Source organism: Aegilops tauschii, chromosome 7, assembly GCF_002575655.3.
Source record: "Aegilops tauschii subsp. strangulata cultivar AL8/78 chromosome 7, Aet v6.0, whole genome shotgun sequence".
Taxonomy (NCBI): domain Eukaryota; kingdom Viridiplantae; phylum Streptophyta; class Magnoliopsida; order Poales; family Poaceae; genus Aegilops; species Aegilops tauschii.
This window is the reverse complement of record NC_053041.3, coordinates 342,304,677-342,324,830: the sequence shown is the minus strand read 5'-3', so window position 1 is coordinate 342,324,830 and position 20,154 is coordinate 342,304,677. Positions and strand designations below refer to the sequence as shown.

General features: G+C 44.1%; 1 protein-coding gene across 1 annotated transcript; it reads right to left on the bottom strand.

Moving 5' to 3' along the window:
• Nucleotides 1-2,599: 2,599 nt before the first annotated feature.
• On the bottom strand, nucleotides 2,600-19,181 carry LOC120968904 (uncharacterized). The gene is made up of 11 exons (XM_073504112.1): nucleotides 18,901-19,181; nucleotides 12,283-12,337; nucleotides 11,598-11,732; nucleotides 8,005-8,366; nucleotides 7,524-7,587; nucleotides 7,356-7,442; nucleotides 7,092-7,176; nucleotides 6,754-6,980; nucleotides 5,606-5,701; nucleotides 3,335-3,419; nucleotides 2,600-2,969 (listed from the first exon to the last, which is right to left on the bottom strand). The coding sequence occupies exons 1-8, from the start codon at nucleotides 19,179-19,181 to the stop codon at nucleotides 6,826-6,828; spliced, it is 1,224 nt and encodes a 407-aa protein (XP_073360213.1). The 3' UTR covers nucleotides 2,600-2,969; nucleotides 3,335-3,419; nucleotides 5,606-5,701; nucleotides 6,754-6,825.
• Between the last annotated feature and the right edge of the window lie 973 nt (nucleotides 19,182-20,154).

The following is a 20,154-nucleotide window of genomic DNA, read 5'->3' as shown; positions in this document are numbered from 1 at the left end:
AGAGACAACCCTAAGGCTCCTGCCGGTTGTCGATATTACAAAACATGATCATCTCATACATCAGCATATATCACATCATATCTTGACCATATCACATCACAACATGCCCTGCAAAAACAAGTTAGACGTCCTCTACTTTGTTGTGGCAAGTTTTACGTGGCTGCTACGGACTTCTAGCAAGAACCATTCTTACCTACGCAAAAACCAGAATGGTGATCATTAAGTTTGCTGTTTTAACCTTCTTCAAGGACCGGCCGTAGTCAAATTCGATTCAACTAAACTAGGAGAAACGGACACCCGCCAGCCACCTTTATGCAAAACTAGTAGCATGTCAGTCGATGGAACCGGTCTCATGTGCGTGGACATGTAAGGTTGGTCTAGGCCGCTTCATCCCACAATACCGTCGAATCAAAAGAAGACGTTGGTGGTAAGCAGTATGACTATCACCGCCTACAACTCTTTGTGTTCTACTCGTGTATATCATCTACGCATAGACCTGGCTCGAATGCCACTCTTGGGAAACGTTGCATGGAAAACAAAAAAATTATACGCACATGCAAGATCTATCCATGGAGATGCATAGCAACGAGAGGGGAGAGTGTGTCTACGTACCCTCGTAAACCGTAAGCGGAAGCGTTTGTTAAAGCGGTTGATGTAGTCGAACTTCTTCGTGCTCCAACAGGTCGAGTACCGAACGTACGGCACCTCCGCGTTCAGCACACGTTCAGCTCGGTGACGTCCTCACCTTCTTGATCCAGCAAGATGGTGAGGTAGTGGATGAGTTCCGGCAGCACGACGGTGTGGTGACAGTGATGGTGAAGTGATCTCCGCAGGGCTTCGCCTAAGCACTACGAAAATATGACCGAGGGTGTAAACCGTGGAAGGGGCCACCGCACACGGCTAAGCAATTGTCGTCGTTGTGCTAGGCACCCCCCCCCCCCACACACACACACACACACACACACATATATATATATATATATATATATATATATATATATATATATATATATATATATATATATATATATATATATATATATATATACATCTGGGCTATTCTGTTTCGCGTAACAAAATATTATTCTGGTACCCTACTTGAACTGATGGTTTCAGACGGTTGTACTCATGATTTTCATCTTGTCGAACTGATCGTCTTTTCATTGGAATGGGGGCGTGTAATATATTGTTGGAAAGCTCTTGACATATTCATTACAAATATATAGGAATTTTTTGCAAAATCATCATGGTTTAAGAGCAGTTTTGAAAAACCCGTTTTTTTTCAAAACCGAAAACGCGAATTGTATTTTGGACTTAATTTTCAAACGATTTGTCGGAATTGAGCAAATAAGATGGCATTGGAAAGCTGGTAAAAATCCGCATCTTGCATATATCTACTGTTTTTTCAAATTATATATGATTTAAAAGTAATTTGAAAAATTGTGAAATTCTAGGCGAAACGTATTTTCGCTTTTTTTGCAAACGGTTTCTCGGATTGACGCAAATGATACGGCGTTGCAAAGCTATGGAAAATGCGAAACTTTTTCGTATTGAAATATTTTTCTAATTCCTTATGGTTTAAAAACGAATTAGAAACGGTCAAATTTGATTCCGAGCGAGATTTTTTTTAAAGTTTGTTGAAATTGGGCAAATAATATACCGTTGGAAAGCTATCGAAAATGCAAAACTTAGTCGTGTTGAACGTTTTCTCAAATTCGCAATCGTTGAAGAGTAATTTGGAATACGGTGAGACATGTCGTGCTGTTTTTTTGTCAGAAAAAACAGAGGACTTGTACTGATGTATTTTTCATAGAGTAATTTTGAAAGGTTCCAAAAACGAGTACTTAAACTAATATCCGTATGGTTTTGTACTGAGCGTGTTTTAACATACTAGTCTATACTCTGTTTTTTCGATATGATTTTCCTTGTAGTTTTTCAACAGTTTACGGTATTATCGTGCCTAAACTTGCATCTTTATATCGTTGAACTGAATGACATTTTTTCTAAAAGAAAATATTCTGTGTGTTTATTTTTTTAACTCAACATTCTTTCGCAATGATGTTCTGGACTTTTCTAATTTTACGACTTTAACTTTTACCATTTGAATTTCGGTGGGGTTTCTTTTTGTTTGGGCTTTTTCTCAAACTTATCTGGGACGTCGTGTCAACTTTTTAAATTGCGAACTTGTTGTGTTTTTCATTTTAAGTTGCTTTTTTCCTCCGACTTTACTGCTAACAAATTTGTTTGCAAAGTGACTGCCCCTCAAGTCTGAACCTACCTACCAAGAAATTTTTGAACCATTTTACGAAACGGAGCATGTAATATACCGTTATAAAATTATCTCCATTTGAGAACAGTTGATGGCAGCTTCAATTCTCATATATACACGTAAAAAGAACAAACATGTAGTGGGCATCGACTTACATTTTGACAACAAACAAAAATCGGAAGTGACCAGTGCAAGCAACAAACTGAGCATAATTTCTCTTCCAGGTTTGAACTCAAGAATAAATCATTCACATACAACTGAAGAGAACAAGCATATAGTGTAATTGAGGGCAACATTCACATACATTCATATTCATTTTTCTCGTAGGAATAACAACAAACAACTTGAACTGAGTGTATTTTCAAATTTCTGCTAGCATGCATCAAGACATTTTATATGTCTTTTACAGTAGAACATATACTAATTTTTATGCCAAATAACTTCAAACAAAACAGAAGTGGAGCTTCATTTACAAGAATAGAACAGAACATATGGTAGTTTCGATCCATACAAGGTTTTCTCAAATGCTTATTAAGGCACAACACAAACACCTAGTGTACTATAGAATCGTCAAGTAGGTGAACTGAAAAGCACATAAAACATGTACTTTAAAAACACAACAAGATGAGCGCTGCTTCGTCGAACGGCCTCCTGTGGCAGAGGTGAACGGCTTCGGTGCCAGAGCTGAACGGCCTGATCGCTGCACAAAGATCAATGCTAGTAATTTTGTACTTAAACGGCTTAAACAAGACAACAATGATCACTTGAACTGATGGGACAATATCATGGGAACTTATAGCAATTGATCATTTGAACCAATAGCAATAGAAACTAGAAATGTGTACACGGATACAACTTACTGGCTGAGGTAGAAACAAGAACAAGAAAAGAGAAAGGGAACTATGGGCAAATCGATGACATTTCGTATTCAGGGGGATGACACATTTTTGCACTACAAGAATAACACAACATGTCTATGGAACTTCAATTCAGTTTCTTCAGTTCAATAGTGAGTTAGTGACATGCTTCAGTTCAGTAGCAATAGATGAATGTTGATAACTGAACCTTTTTGGTCTTATTGTCTTTGAGAGAGGGGGGGTAACATCGCCAATCTGCAGTCCGTCCAACCTCCCTCGTCCAATCGCCATTGCTGCAATCAAAAAATTTACCATTGATTTCTGAACAATAGGTACAAGAATCATCAAAAGTAAAGCTCTATGAATTTTAGCTCAAAGAACAAACGCGTTTAAGTTCAGAGATGAAACATAGTTGAACGTCCTTCAGTGTGATTTTCTGCATAAGGAAAATCGCAGAAGCAACATAGTTGGACTGAAGCTCTAGCGACATAGTTGAACTTAGGAAATTTTCTGCCGGCCGACCTTATGAACAACTTACCATTGATAAACAATGCCCAACCTCAGCGCTAGCGTTCTTCAAGTTACATTTAAGAGGATCCAAAAATTTTGTTCCGTTACCATTGACGAGAACTAAAGTTATTACAATTATCCTAACCAGATACGCTCAAACAAGTTGAAGTTTCTTTTACTTGGGAACAACTTCAGTTCAGGTGTCTCTCACATAAATAAATTTTAGTTTAGGCTTAAGAGACAGTCACTTTGTGTTAACTGAAAACAACTCAAGTTTAACATGGCACATATCCTAGAGATACATGCTTCTCAAGCCTTAAGAAAGGCAAAAAAATTGATTTTTCAATGCATTGTAGGCAAGAACGGATCCGAGTCAGAACTGATGCGATTTATTCCATCGAACTACTACGAAAGTTTCTCTATACAGTTACATTTTTAACACACATCTATTGAACTGTTTGCTGCCTTTCCATTATGAATTGATGGCGTAATACATGTTGAACTATTACTCAAGGGCAAAATTCAGAAATACATATATATTGGCGTACTCCAAATATGTGCATTTTCAGGAACAAAACTTTCTGAACCTTCTATACGAAAGAACTTGAACAATCAGTCCAAAACATATTTGAAGTTGAACGATCATTTTCGTTACCGAGTGTTAAGGAAAATGAAACAAGAGACGAGCTCTCCATAGAACTTGGACTGAAGAACTTGCACACGGCGAGCTGCAGGGGGTAAGGGAGGGCGGTAGTGCGCGGGGTTCTGAGGTGGCGAATGGAAGTGGAAGCAGGGGAGAACATCATTATCTTAGGACTTTATCCTGTTTTCAACACTAGTACACAGTCCCTGTACGTGCTATTCTCCCATAGGCATTAACACAAGCACCTTGTGTTTCAGGAAGAACAAGGCACTTGAATCAGAATAGACACGTAAGAAACTCGCTACAAAACATTACTTATTTAGGTGATATATGTAAACTTACAGAATTTCAAAACATGAACTGATGATATTTTTGCACACGCACCAACTAGTTTGTATTTTTTCATGAACTGACGATAGAATACACACCAAACTAATATTAAGTTTATTTCAGAAATTCTCTATTCATGAACTGACAATATTTATTCTTTGTGGACTGAAGAAAAGAGAACAAAAATACACACAGAACTAACGATAGAATACACACTGAAGAAAAAAGAATTTCTTCTCTGTGAACTGACGATAGAATACACAAATATTTGTATTCTATCATCAGGGTTTTTTCATGGCAGGCAGTACAAGAATGACTCGGAAAAAAAGAAAAACAGATAATTTAGTGGCCAAAATCACTGTAATAACTAGTGGCAGTCTCTGTGGTTTACCTCTTGTTTGCATACCATGCAGATGGGCCTGTTGCTAGCTATAACTGCAGAGAGAGAGAGAGAGAGAGAGAGAGAGAGAGAAGAAATTGGCAAAAATATATTGTTTCTCTTTCTGCTCAGACATTCCCACAAAACAGGCCAAGTGCACAAGTTGAACTGATCTTGTCCATGACACGAACGGGGGCTAGTGCTGCTGCTGTACATGCACGAGGTTCATGAGAGGTTCAACGGGAGAAGGGTGGAGCCAGTTTTCAAGTAAGGATATGCACAAAGAACTTGGCAAGCAAGTCTGAGAAGCAAAATAAGTTCTAGTTGGCTAACACAAGAAACAAGTGAAACCATATACTTAGCTACTCTTTCCAAAGAGGTAGTAACATTGAATCATCCTTGTAGAAAGATATCTAGATCAGAAGTTCAGAAGTTGAGCAAGGACATGCTTTTTGAAGTAGTATCTATAGTAATTTGCTACCTTGCTTTTTGGTCACAATATAGTATTTGAAAACTACCTCCAAGTTACCAAATTGAAAGGTTGTAACGACGATACTTTATGCTAGATGAATTGTATGGTTGAAGCAGAGACAACTCAAAGAAAATACACGGCCAACCTTGCCATCGATGATAGACTTGCTTGTTGCGCATTCCTCCTCCGATTGTTGTCGGATTATTGTCGAATTTTGAGCAGCAAATGATCCGACTCCCCACTGAAACATACATAAGAAAACATTTTCAACACCTAATTCACGGGCAGAGAGAGATGCAGCAACGACTGGACATCCGCATCGTCAATGCAGGGATGGTAGCCTGCTTCGTCGGGCAGCGACGGTGGCCCGCACCGTCAGGCACCGGCGACGGGGCGCGGCAGTGCTCGGGGGCCCCGGGGCAGCGCACGACGCGGGTTGGCGGGCTAGGCGTCGAGGTGGCCACCACTACGACTGTACTAATAGACTGAATAAGAAGTTCAGAACTGGGAGCAAAGACCATTGTTAACATGTTTACAACTTTACATTATATGATAAAAACCAAACTTAAAATACCAGGCAAAAATTCAAAATCTTCAGAGTTGAGTGCCTATAACTGAACCAACGACCCATTTTTCTAGGTGATTGCATCCGTACTAGTATGATTGGAAAACATCGTTCATATTTGTAGCAGCACACACACGAAACTACAGAATTTTATGGAAATGCATGAGTTCTCATTTTTTGAACTCCTCCAATGGTCGCACATGAACTGACCCAGTCACCCAGGTGACCAACAACGCACCCCCCCCCCCAACACACACACACAACACTCGAAACTTACAGAATTTTTCTTCTTTTCTTGTTCATGAGTGAAATCCCTGAGTTTTTGTTTTGAACGTTTTGGTTTTGCTTGAACTTTTCTTTTTATTTTTGTAGAACTTCGCAAAATATGACAAATGTACTTTCAGTAAATTTTTCTTGGTAAATGTTCTTTTTATTCTACATGAACTATATGATTTATTTTTCATAAGGGAACTTCTCGGGCGAATGCACATGAACTGATTATAATTCATCTCAAGCACCACAGAAGGAACCAAAATGAAATTATTTCTCATTTTTCAGCTGAAAATAAGAACAACAAAAAATAAGCTTTTTTGGCTCTTGCATTATTGCAAACACCTACTGTGCAACACATGTGTTACAGCCTGATTCGAAATACTGATGAAGAAGTCATCGAACCAACCAGCTCATCTATGAGATGCAGGAGCAATGATGGGAGGAAAGAAGTTGACCTGGGCGGCGACGCTATGCCACACCGGTCCGTGCAGCGAGGGGAAGGAGGAGGTACGCTGGTGGGATGAGCTTCAGGCGCCGGCTGGATCTTGTTCATCCCGACACGAGGAGGAAGGAGGAGGGTTTTGGCGGCAGGCCTCGTCAGCGGGGTTGGGCACGTCGTCAGGGAGGTGGTGGTCCTTCGCCGGTAGGCGCCGTGCTATGGCGACGATGGTTGGGTCTGGTCCTGCAGGAAGGGACAGCGTGCATATGTAAACAAAATGAACTACCAAAATTCCCCAACTAGTAGTGTAGATATCCAACAAATTTAAACTGAGAGGGATAGAGGGCGGCAGACCTGAGAGGAGGAAGCGCCTACGCAGGGGCTCATCAAGGACCAGAAAGTGGAGCAGCATTACTGCCTCAATCAACTCAACTGCTCTCTGAATAAGTTAGCAGTATTACTGTCTCTCAGTGACATCAATGCCAAGTACATTGCTGATATATAGGTTTGTCAATCAACTCGACTGATTTCCTGAATGAGTTAGCAGTATGACTCTCTCTCTCTCTCTCTCTCTCTCTCTCTCTCTCTCTCTCTCAGTGCCAAATACAAAGAACGAACCTTCTCTTTCTTCGCAATGAAAGTTCGAGAGCTGCAGAGATGTGCTCCCTCAGTCCTCTCGAGATAGATCCAACAGTACAGGTTCTCCTGTGTGGTTTTAAAACAATACATTTCAGTAACCAACACAAAGATAAACAATCTTCAAAGTTAACAAGAATCACATGGGACCTGGCAAGCTGGACTTCTCCCTGGAATGCCCCAAGTGCCACGATTTCCATCTTCCTGGTTATCCCTAGTCATAATTAACATAATGAGCAACCATGTGATCGCAAAAAAAAGAGTCGAAATAACTTGTCTTGTAACTGATTGTAAAAAAAAGGAGTTGGCATGTTTTATGTGAATGTGTATGTTGTTCAGTACAACCATGTGATGCAACTACAGAGTCCTTTTTTGCTCTGAAACAAGCATGATTCACAAATGACCTACATTTCTAGCATCACTTGTCATGAACTGACAGATTTACACAAGTAGACCAAATTCGAACTACGTTAGACGAAATTCTACAAAAAATAGTGCATAGTGCGAACATGCTGGGCAGGAGGAGGTGCACTGCACGCATCACTGTAGTCGTCTTGTTTTACCTCGAGCTCCTACCATTGTTGCTCTTCTAGCAGAGGAGAGTAGGGGAGGTGGAAGATGGGGGGCTGACCTGTCGATCACACCAGCGAACTGACGAACTCGATGCAGTGGGTGAGGGGAATCCGGCGCAGTGGCCACGGAAGCACAGACGGCGGCGGGGCGCTGGTCGGAGGGGGTTCGGAGTCGCCACGGCGCGCTGGTGTGAGGGTGGTCGGGGCAGCGGCGGGGCGCTAGTGGAAGGGGTTTGGGGGCGGCGGCGGGGCACTGGTGGAAGGGGGTTGGGGGCGGCGGCGGGGCGCTCGTGGAAGGGGGTTGGGGGCGGTGGCGGCGTGCGGGTGGGAGGGGTTTGGAGGCGCGCTGGTGGGAGAAGTTTGGGGGCGGCGGCGGCGCGCTGGTCGGAGAAGGTTCGGGGAGGCAGAGGTGGGAGCGGGGCTAGGAAGATTTAGTCGGGCCGGTTGGGTTTCGAATTAGTCAGATCGCCTCCTAAAAATAACTTATTCTGCGTTCTGGATGATGAATATATATATATATTTACCACCTAATTTTTTGGCCTTCACGTGCCCCACCTTGTTATGAAGCTAAACGGGTGAATGGTAGTCGCTGGGAGAGGTTCTAAGACTAGCCACAATGCAGAGTAACATATGCTAGTAACATACACATATCCCTAGACTATGTTACTACCTTCATAGTGGATAATAATATAAGTATAGTAACATGCAAAGCTTCATTTATTATGTTATATACTCGTATTGCATTGGAACATGTGATGTTACAGTAACTAGCTAAGTTACTATAACACCCTCTCTCCTCATTAACTCATTGCCATATAAGCAAATTTGCTGAGTTGGACTTAATGTTACTGCCACTGTGGCTAGTCTAAACCCGATAACCCTTGTCCCACGTGAGCTCATTAAGATAACTGCATGTGCTGATTTGTAGGGGCGTTGGGTACTCCTTTCTAGCTAGCTCCGTTGCGGGAAGCATTAATCTAAATGCTCTTGTGTGCTGCTCCTTAATTATTGGCTGGATGAAACAACTTTTGAATAGAAAAACAAATCACCGAGACACTAATTGTTTGCCCGATAGGAAAAGAAATATGGTCACTCAGAATTTTGTAGTCTGGAAAGGTATGTGCATGCCTACACATTTTTTCGATAAAGGGCACTTTTATTATCTTAAAATGTAGCATCAAGCTATACGAAGCATTTAGAGTATCACCCGGCCTCTGCATAACTAAGATGCACACAGCCAAACATCAAAAATCCGACAAGAAAAAAAAATGACAATTCGGCAACAGTAGAGTCCTATAGACTGACACTATGCCTATGTCGAAACGGTTGGTGGACCGATGCGGAGATTATGCTGCCACCCATGTTGGGTAAAAAACTCCATAGCCACCTGCTCCAATCGCGTACACACCGCCTTGAATAGCGGTTGGTACTCCGCACGTTGTAGCATAGACCACATGCAAAGCGAGTGCGTACAAGGAAAAATAACCTGCAAAGGAGAAGCATTTTTGTCATTAAAAATCAAAGCGTTTCTACATAGCCAAAGCGACCATAGTAAGGCGTACGCTCCCACCCTTATTAGCGTTTTGAACCTATTTGAAATACCGTCCAACCAATGACCAAAAATATTGGCAACACTTGTGGGTGGATACAAATTTGACGCTATTTGGATGACTGGCCACGTAGAACGCGCAAACTTGCATTGAAAAAAGAGGTATTTGATTGTCTCGTTATGAGTACAAAAACAACACTTCTTACTTCCTGGCCAGTTGCGTCGTGCAAGGTTGTCTTTGGTTAGCACAACACCTCTACGAAGATACCACATGAATATTTTAACTTTTGTCTACACATAGCATGAATGTTATGTTCCATGGTATGTATTCCCTCCGTTCCAAAATATAAGTCTTTCTGAAGATTTCACCAAGTGACTACATACGTAGCAAAATGAGTGAATCTACACTCTAAAATATGTCCATATACATTCGTATGTTGTATTCCATTTAAAATGTCTAAAAAGACTTATATTTAGGAACGGAGGGAGTAGAAAAGCAGTATGAAAGTATGTAGTACATCATTAAAAAACAAAGTATGGAGTATGTGGAATTGAGGTATATTTCTGTTGACAAAATAGTATGTGGTATATATCTTTAAAAGAAAGTATGGAGTATGTGGAATTGAGGTACATTTCTGTCAAAAAAATAGTATGTAGCATATATATTTAAAATAAAGTATGGAGTATGTACTACATATCTACTTCTTACTTAATCACGAAGTATGTATATACTTATTAATTGTAGAAGGGCGTATGTGTTTATACATTTTAATACTAGACTAGAGTATGTGTTACTACCGGTTACTTAGTGGTAGTATATAATTTTTTAAACCAACATCCACAAAAATTGTACGTACAATTATTTATGATGCATTTTGTTTTTGGGTTTTTATGAGTTGCACAGGAGTACGTAGAATGGACAGAGTATGTATATAAGTGTACAAGGAGTATGCAGAACATCATATACTTACAACAGAACTATACATGCAGACATGGTGTGGTGCATGCATCAAAGGCAAGTAGGCACGCAACAAAGATCTATGCGTTTGACTTTGTAGTTCGTAGCAGATACCACCACACGATGATTAACGGTGGCAGCGATGTGTCTCAGTTGCTTCATTCATCAACGATTCATGCGCGTACTGCCGTAGCTGCGATACAGGCCTCGTCTAGTCTACCAGAGATGCACCACACGACTAATACGTGGAGCCGTAATCGTAGCTGCGGGGTGCACGGGTGCAGGTCGTACTATATGAAGTATCCAGTGGTGCTGCGTGCAGAATCTAACTTCGCCTTGTCATCCTCTTCATGCATGCCGGCCTTCATGTACCTGTCGTCACATTTGGACCCTCGGAATCATGTTGTAGATGAGAAAAAAAAGAGATAAAAAAGAAACCAATCAGGAGAGATTATGTACACCAGATGCTCCTGATCAAATCCGTTGAAATGACCATCGCTGGCCATAACCAAAAAAACTGGGACATAGGCAACAAAGAGGAACCGTATGAATTCTTTTGAGATGGAAGTCTAAACAACCTATGATCTCGCTAATCTCTATTTCTAGTGGAGCAGTTCGTACATCGTTTCGTTCGTTCGCAGCCCCCTCCTCCCATCAATCGAAAGCATCTCGCACCTTTTTTTTTGAGCTCACACCGGTTTTTCCTGATTTGTTTCTCTTCTCTCCCTTCCAGATCGATCACCTTCCGTTCTTAAAAAAGGATCCTGATTTGTTTCTCTTCTCTCCCTTCCAGATCGATCACCTTCCGTTCTTAAAAAAGGATCTCCTTCCCGATTCGTCCCAAAAACAAATCCTTCCGATTCTGATTTTTCCTTCCATTCTTTCCAAACCAGTGCCCACCCGATCTAAATCTAGACAAGGGCTGCCTCCCTCCCGTCCAACCCATCCCGTTAGTTCTACAAGCCATGGAAGAGAGAGGGGGAAAAGGACATGCCGATGTACTACCGCGCACCAGGCCGCTGCTGCTGATCGCGTGTTGGTTCTCCTCCGTCCACCCCCACCTCCAACTCTATCTACGGCCGTCGCGACAATGTAGATGCCCAGTCCACCGCCCTAGCAAACTGTGGGCCTACGGTGGTGCTCACCCATGGCGATGTCGCCTTGCCCTTGAGGCCACCGCCATGGACGACAGCGACGCGCGTCATCATCCGTTTCTGTGAGCCCGCCACCACCGTGGTCGTGATGGTCGCGCCCCAGTCGCGATCCCCTGGTGGCTCTCTCTTCATGCATTCAATGGGTCAATGAGTTCATCACTGACATCGAGGAACATGTCGGTGAACTCGGGTCCCATCGATTGGCGCCTGGCTTGCTTGTTACTAATAAGTTTGGGTTCAGTAGAATATGTAATTTTGTTCCTTCTGCAGGAGCTTCTTGCAGCTGTGGACGGGATGTTGTTGGCTAATGCGGCTGCAGCCGCTTTCTCACACTGTTGACTTGTGCCACTTCCGCTCATGGAATTGATCCAGGTGAAAGTGCTCCTCTAATGTCTATTTCTATCCAGCAAGTCAGACCTGAATTTAACCAGATAACCTACAATAAAGCTATCCATCATAACATGCTATATTATTATTTTCATTAGCTAAGTATTTCTTTTCAGGCACGTTGGACCAATTCTGGAAGGTGCAACATGAAGAAGTTCAGGGAGTTGTCGGAGTTTCAATATGGTTTTCAATATGGTTCAGGATTGATACATCAAATATGAAGTACAGTCTGCCTTTTATATATGTTGTTATATGTGTTGTTATTTTTAAGTTCTCCTGCACACATTACCCTATTGTGGATATCTTCATTACTGCCTGTTGCAGAGCTGTAGGACATACTACCCCTGTTGGTAATTAACACCACGCATTTCATGTTCACATTAGCTTTGTTGACAAGAAAAAATTACATGCTTTGGGGCTGAACATAGGTTATATGATATCAAGGTGAAGGATAATAAATCACCTTTGGACTATCTACATATACCAGCGACACCTGCTTCTCTAATTGGAAAATTTTGACTTTTTATTTATCAGTCAGACCATACATGCTTTTGCAGATTAGTTTTTCCTTGACCATACATGCTTATCTGAGAAATGACTCTTATCTAAACTGAGACACATTTTTATGCAGAAATTTAGATCATATGGAAAGTTTATTTGCACTAAATACAAATTAGAACATACATAGACATTTATTTTCTTTCTGCAGAATGGTTAGTGTAATGATTCTGTATCCAGCCATTTTATCTCATGTGTTGATGTGGTTGCAGCTGAACTTGAAATTATCCTACAATGTATTGACTGCTCGGAGCTAACTTGACTACGCCAGATTTCTTGTATGGCTCAAAGTAGATAGTGTCCCCCCTTATTATCAGAGAGGTACTACTTCAAACATCCCTTCTTAATGTTTTATGTCATGGTATACAGTATGATGGAGTGTTAGTTGGCTTGACTTTTGTGGCACTCATTGATAACTTTTTCGTTTAGGAGTTTTTGTGGCATCCTGATCCATGAGAGTATGCTCATGTTGAAGAAGTTATAGTCATAATGAGGGGCGCGATAAATATTTGTTATCTGGCACGCATTCTAATGAACATCACATGTGGACCATTTACAGTTTTTGTTATTGGAACTCCATTGCACTACTCATACAGTAAAATATGAGTGCCATGTCGGAATATGGTTCTCGAGCTGAAAGGTCATATTCGAAATTGCAGGTTCTATGACAGTGGATGGATGTTCGTAAATTAGTATTGCTTTTGAGTTGGAGCTGGAATAATATATGTGCTGCATTTAGTTATATATATGAACACCCATTGTATATTTCTTGCAAGACATGATAACTACTATTATTTGGATTGTTCCCATGAACTGGTTTGACCTCGATTAAGAAGTACAAAGTTTGTAGCCTTGTAGGTTGTTTGATCTACTATATCAAGTGGCACTTGGGTTCTCTTGGCTCTCCCAGCATTTGCCAAAACAAAGTTAGTACACACTAGCTAGAGCTATGGAGATTAGAACTGAAAAAATTGTCCCGCGGTTTATTAACAGCTATAAATCATGCACAATCCTCCACATTAAAAAATTAACCGGATACAAAATAGTATACTTTTCCCAAGTACTACCTCGAGAGGGGCAGGGGGTTCCTGCATTTTATAAAGAACAATATAGTTGCCCGGTTAATTAGGGGAAACCAGGCGAAAACCAGATACAAAGGGCACAAAGTCCCCCACCGGCCGCGGCGGTACTACTGTTTTTGTGATCACATGAGCTAGATTATTAACATTGATGTAATGCTTGCATGGCAACCTATTCCTTTATCAGTTCAATTACAGAGTTTGTTATTATGTGAATGGAGTAATGGAGATAAGAAAAAACAAGGTAACAGTTGGTGAGACTCTTCCCGGCAGTTTCAATCATATTTTGTTTGCTTCCCCTTTTCTCCTGCCTAGGTATGTACAGTTATTCCAACCCAGGTTTCTTTCGAGAAGGATTCGGGTATGTGTTCGAGGAATGTCTAATGATAAAACACACCTTCAAGTGTGGTGATAGTTATGCTATCAAACTTTTAATGGAGATCTTAATTTGTATTTTTGATAGAGCACTCGGTTCACTTGTGAGATTTGTGAGGATGTGCCTAGGCTAAAAATGGCTGCCATGTCGGTTCCAAGTGACATATGTTTAAATGGAGTGTCCTTGTCAGGAGAGTTGATTGCTGAAATATGGTACTTTATGGTTGCAAGGATTCACCATGTTGCAGCCTTCGTCAGGGGAGTGGACTCCCAGGAATTAATCAAGGCCGCCATGCTGTTTTAGGTTGAGTTTCTATCATAGTTTTTGTTTGCATCTAATTGTTTGCCATGCAGTTCTCGCTGTTGGTGGGAACATTTGTTGTCTCAGATCGACCTCAAATATCAGGTGGCACTATATCATGGCTTTTGATATTCTAATGTATTTAAATTTACTTTTGGTTTATTTGTGAACTTGCTAATTGTCTTCTTAAAACTCAATGGATCTGTGTATGAAAGTGTGATCGGGAAGAAACATGAATGCACTAGGAATCAAATAGTGGTATGTACTTCATGTGTGCATTGAGATGAACTAATTCTTTAGACGCAACAACAAGTTGTAAAACAGAGGTTGATGTTTTAAAGTTATATCCAATTGCTCAGTAAGAAATACGATAGATCAGCAGTAGGTTGCTTGAAGTGTCATTTTGTTTTGGTACAAAAGTTTATGCCGAGTTACCATCAATGTGGGATGTCCACTTGTACCATCAAAAATTATGTGGACACATGTGGTCCTTCCACTTATATTATGCGGCGGATGTGAATTGGGGTTGGGATTAGTCTCTTGAGTTACTGTAGCCGAATAATTTTTCTACTTTAGAAAATGTGACAAATTGTGTTTCATTAGAGACGACTTTGTAGCAAATTGCATGAGGGAGCCGTTCATATTATTTCATCAAGTCGTACAATTTTTTGGTTAGGATAGGAAAGTAAATACATTGGTTGGTTGCTTCAAGACTTAATAACGTATCAGTTGCATGCCCAACAATAGACATCATATTTTTTTGTTTCATCCTAATGCACAACATTTCAACTTTATGTTACAATGTGGTAACGGATCAGGAGACATCGGATCTGCTTTCTTGGCTCAGGGGCCGTCAGGGGCGACACACACCTTCTCCCCCTTGATGCCAGTGGCAGATCGGCATGTACACTGGGGTGAAGGAGAGAGAGAGAGCTCCATGGAGAAGGTGAGGTGAACGTCATCCAATTTGAAAGGAGAGTGGTCCAGTAAGAAATGCGCCGCTATGGCCGGAAAATGAGCGGGAAGGGGAGGGTCCAACAAGAAAACATAAGGGTGTGCCATGGGGTGGGGTTTTTGTGTTGTGTCTGGTTGTTGGAGATAACATGACAGATAGTCCAGACAACCACATTTCTCTCACATATATGGTCTGGATTTCAGGGAGGCCGGACTGTCCTAACAGTTGAATTTTGAGGAGCCCATTGGACGTCTCTTTGATGTTCAAACATGCCTGGTTGTATGAAGGAGGAATGAGCTTTGACCTTGAAAACTTAATAATTTGTTTAATTCATCTATATAAATTATAGCCCGTAGCAACGCATGGGCATTCTACTAGTCATACTTAGTTACCTGACTTGTGTGGTACTAAAGAACGACGTCGGCCAGCCGTGGTTTGCACTGCATCAGATGTGCCGTCCAGCCGGTGTGACCCACGGCGAAGACGCCGATCCGCCGTCTCCAGGCGTTGAGGGAGGTGTCGCCCAGGCAGAACGGGAGGTCGAGAAAATAGAACTGTTTTGGTTCGTAACCAGAGTATACTAACAAATCTATTTTTACGTAGAAAAGATTGCTAAGTTGGTTAGTAGCCGGATAAGGACGTACGAAAAGATAGACATGCATTCAAATTTTCTCGGATAAGCTATGCCGATGAGTACGCCGTGGATAACCACCAATTAAACTAATGAATATAATTAATAATCAAACGGGTCGGGTGGAAGCTAGCCTAACCCGTTAAGATTCTGTAGCAATCAAAGAGAAAAAAACAAACCAAGCTCGGATCTAATGACGGAAGATAGACGGTGGATTCTTAGGTGGTAGTTACCTAGGTGGTAGAAGGGATTTTCCCTATATATATATGGGTGGGAGGGAGGGAGGAGCAGCCAAGGAGGCGCCCAAGTAGGTCGAATCCTACTTGGGGTCCTCCCCTAGCCGCCGCCCCCCCCCCCCCCCCCCCCCCCTCCTCCTTATATAGGTGCGGGGAAAGGCAGGGGAGGGAGGCGCCCCCCTTTTCCTTTCTCCCATGAGAAGGGGAAGGCTGGAGGGGCTAGCCCTCCCCCCTTTCCTTCCCTAGGGCTGGCCGGCCAGGGAGAGGGGCGCACCAGCCCCCTGTGGGCTGGTCTGTCCCCCCTTGGCCCATTAGGCCCATTTACCTACCGGGGGTGTCCAGAACCCCTTCCGGTGACCCGATGACTACCTGGTGCATCCTGAAACTCTTCCGGTGTCCGAATACCATCGTCCTATATATCAATCTTTACCTCTCGACCATTTCGGGACTCCTCGTCATGTCCGTGATCTCATCCGGGACTCCAAATAACATTCGGTCACCAAATCATATAACTCATATAACACTATATCGTCAACGAACGTTAAGCGTGCGGACCCTACGGGTTCGAGAACTATGTAGACATGACTGAGACACCACTCCGATCAATAACCAATAGCGAAACCTGGATGCCCATATTGGCTCCTACATATTCTACGAAGATCTTTATCGGTCGAACCTTATGACAACATACGTAATTCCCTTTGTCCATCGGTATGTTACTTGCCCGAGATTCGATCATCGGTATCTTCATACCTAGTTCAATCCCATTACCGGCAAGTCTCTTTACTCGTTCCGTAATACATCATCTTGCAACTAACTCATTAGTCACTTTGCTTTCAAGGCTTCTTATGATGTGTATTACCGAGAGGGCCCAGAGATACCTCTCCAATACTCGGAGTGACAAATCCTAATCTCGATCTATGCCAACTCAACAAACACCTTCGGAGATACCTGTAGAGCATCTTTATGATCACCCTGTTACGTTGTGACGTTTGATAGCACACAAGGTATTCCTCCGGTATTCGGGAGTTGCATAATCTCATAGTCGAAGGAATATGTATTTGACATTAAGAAAGCAATAGCAATAAACTGAACAATCAATATGCTAGGCTAACGGATGGGTCTTGTCCATCACATCATTCTCCTAATGATGTGATCCCATTATCAAATGACAACTCATGTCTATGGTTAGGAAACCTTAACCATCTTTGATCAACGAGCTAGTCTAGTAGAGGCTCACTATGGACACGGTATTTGTTTATGTATTCACACATGTATTTAAGTTTCCGATCAATACAATTCTAGCATGAATAATAAACCTTTATCATGAATAAGGAAATATAAAATAACGACTTTATTATTGCCTCTAGGGCATATTTCCTTCAGGTTGGTGGGAATTTTCCTCCCTGAATCTCAACTCCGGTCTACCGCTGCCACAACTACACCAGCTCCCGCCGCCTTGACGCACGGTCGGAGCTCAGAGGCTGGGATTTTACCACCAGTGCAGGATGCCCGGGCAACCAAGTCTGAACTCTGACTGCACCCGAACAGTGCCACTCCGGTCGCCTCCGCTCGCCGCCGCCGCTAGGTCTCGAGCTAGCAGATGGATTTTACGGTCACACCCCAACCTCTATGCTCTGCAGATCACACCTCCGCCGAAGGGCGAGTGGCTCTAGATACCAGTTATCAGGAACCAAACGATGATCTACTAAATTTAACACTAAAACATCACGAATTCAAAGAATTGGGGTCAATCTAGGGTTTGTATTACTGGAAGAGAAGGGGAAAGTAGTGTAGCACGCCACAGGCGGCCTTAGGGTTCAACCCAATTACAATAATGATGTCTATGAATGGGGAGAAACGGTGGCTATGCAGCCATTACAACACTAACTAAATAAAAGAAAAGCATAAAAGCATAACTACTTTTGTAAAGGTGAACAACGACGCTCGCGATGACCAGAGCCGTCCGATGAAGCATCAAGGGATGGAGTTGGATCCAGTGTGGCGAACTGTTACGTCGAGCAGTGAGCCGTCAGATGGACAGGCACGCGGGAACATGGGATTACACTGTGCATCTTCAGGCTATTGTAGGTTACCCTATCGCTATTGACCGTGATGGTAGCATGTTATACCTTGGCACCTGTGATGGTAGCATGTTAGAGCATCTCCACTCGGCCCCCTAACAGGCCCCATTTTTATCGCCAGCTCAAAAAAACGGCCCAGTCGCGCCCCCAGAAGTCCAAATTTCGCCGGTTAGGGCCGAAATTGGTGCCGACGGACCCAGGCCGAACCCAGCACGCTGGGGGCGCTGGGGGAAAGGAAAAACACGCCAAAAGTTCCCGCACCGGATCCCCACCCCGTGGACCTACCGAGTCACCGACTACATCGTCGTCCACATCTCATCGCCTCGGCTCCCGCGTGAATCAATGGCAAGGCTACCGCCGGTCAGCCTTCCATTGATCACGGGCGGCGCAATGAAGGCGAACCGCCGCTCGTCCCTCCCCTTCCCGCCACGCGTCCACACTGCAGTCGTCCACTCGCCGCTATAATAGTCGTCCCCTCGCCGCTAGACGCACACTTGCCTCGGCACAACCATCCATCTCTCGCCGCCAACCACCCTCTCTCCTTCACCGCCGACCACCCTCTCTCCTTTCCCCGTCTCAAGCTCGACCGATGGCAGAGAGGTTCCCCAGCGATAGAGCTTCGGCCAACGGCTTCGGCCGCCGCCATCTGCACGAGTGAGAGGCTCGCCTCCTCTACGAGGCGAACTACCCGGCGCCGCCGGACATGCGCGTGCCGGGCTCATGGAGGCTCAGCGCCGGAGGCTTCCCCGTGCCCCACCGCCCACCGACGTTGAACGCCGCGGCGAGATCACGCGGATCCGGACGTCCCTCCAAGGAAGCACGGCAGCTGCCGAAGTACGCCCCCGACAACCACGCTCTGTGGACGGCGTACTCCCACCGCTGCCACGCCGACCAGCTCGCGTCCAGGAACGGCGCTCCGGCGCCAAGGGGGGCGCCACAACTCCGACGACCGCTTTGAGTCCGGGGCATCCCTGGGCGCACGCTCCACGCCGTCCTCGAGCACATCGAGGGCGGCAGCTCGCCGCCGTTGGAGTACCCGACGTCGTCTTTCTCACGCTGGAGCGGCAACCCCGAGGCGCATGGCTAGGGGGCGTCCTCCTCTTCCTCCGGCTCCCACTCCTCCGGCACATGACGTCGCTCGCTGCCGTCAAGGCCGAGCCCCAGGAGATGTCGGAGCGCCTGCGCAGCCGCGATGGCGGCCTCGTCATAAACAAGGGCTGCCGCCAACCTTCCCCTCCTCCCCGTGGCCATCTTCGCCTGGTCAGGCCGAAGAAGGAGCCAGCGACGCCGCCCACCGTCGTCAAGCAGGAGCATGTCGACATGGTCGTCGACCTCGAAACCGACCTGAAATGGGCGCGGGACGACTACGTGCAGGAGGAGATGGAGTGCCAGCGCCACGCCCTGGAGGAGATCGCCGCTCGGCGCCACAGCTGCGACGAGGGAGGCGTCAACGTCCTCAAAGACAGCGACGAGGAGGCGCCGACGCCGACTAACCCCGTCTGCGGCGGCAACCCAGGATAGGGTTGCAGCAAGGACGGCGACAACGACGATGAAGCGACGACGGCAATGACTACACCGCCTTCTACAAGCTCCTCGGCATGTAGTAGGCTTGGGGCGGCGGCAACGTAGTTTATTTAGTTTTTCAATTATGTCTTTAAATTTGTACAAATATGAATGAAAACCGCCTGAATATGGTCCAAATTCATGTCTTTTTTTTTGAAATTTAGCCGAATTTGTATTTCAAAAAACGGCGTCTGAGGCCAACTTGGGGCGGCGGTTGGAAACCCGACCGCCCCCACGGCAAAAATAGCGTCAACTAGCCCCCAGGAGGCGCTATTTCATTCCCTGAGGGCACTGAACGGCTGGAGAGGAGATGCTCTTGTACCTTGGCACCGAGGATAGTGACGGTTAGGAAAAGGGTCTCTCTTTTTTTACACAGTAT

Coding starts and splice junctions, on each gene's coding strand:
- LOC120968904 (XM_073504112.1), bottom strand. CDS start 19,181: ATGCCCCGGACTCAAAGCGGTCGTCGGAGTTGTGGCGCCCCCCTTGGC. Junction 12,338..18,900: donor CGCATGTCCGGCGGCGCCGG/GTAGTTCGCCTC, acceptor AATTACCAACAG/GGGTAGTATGTCCTACAGCT. Junction 7,177..7,355: donor TCATTGCGAAGAAAGAGAAG/GTTCGTTCTTTG, acceptor TAACTTATTCAG/AGAGCAGTTGAGTTGATTGA.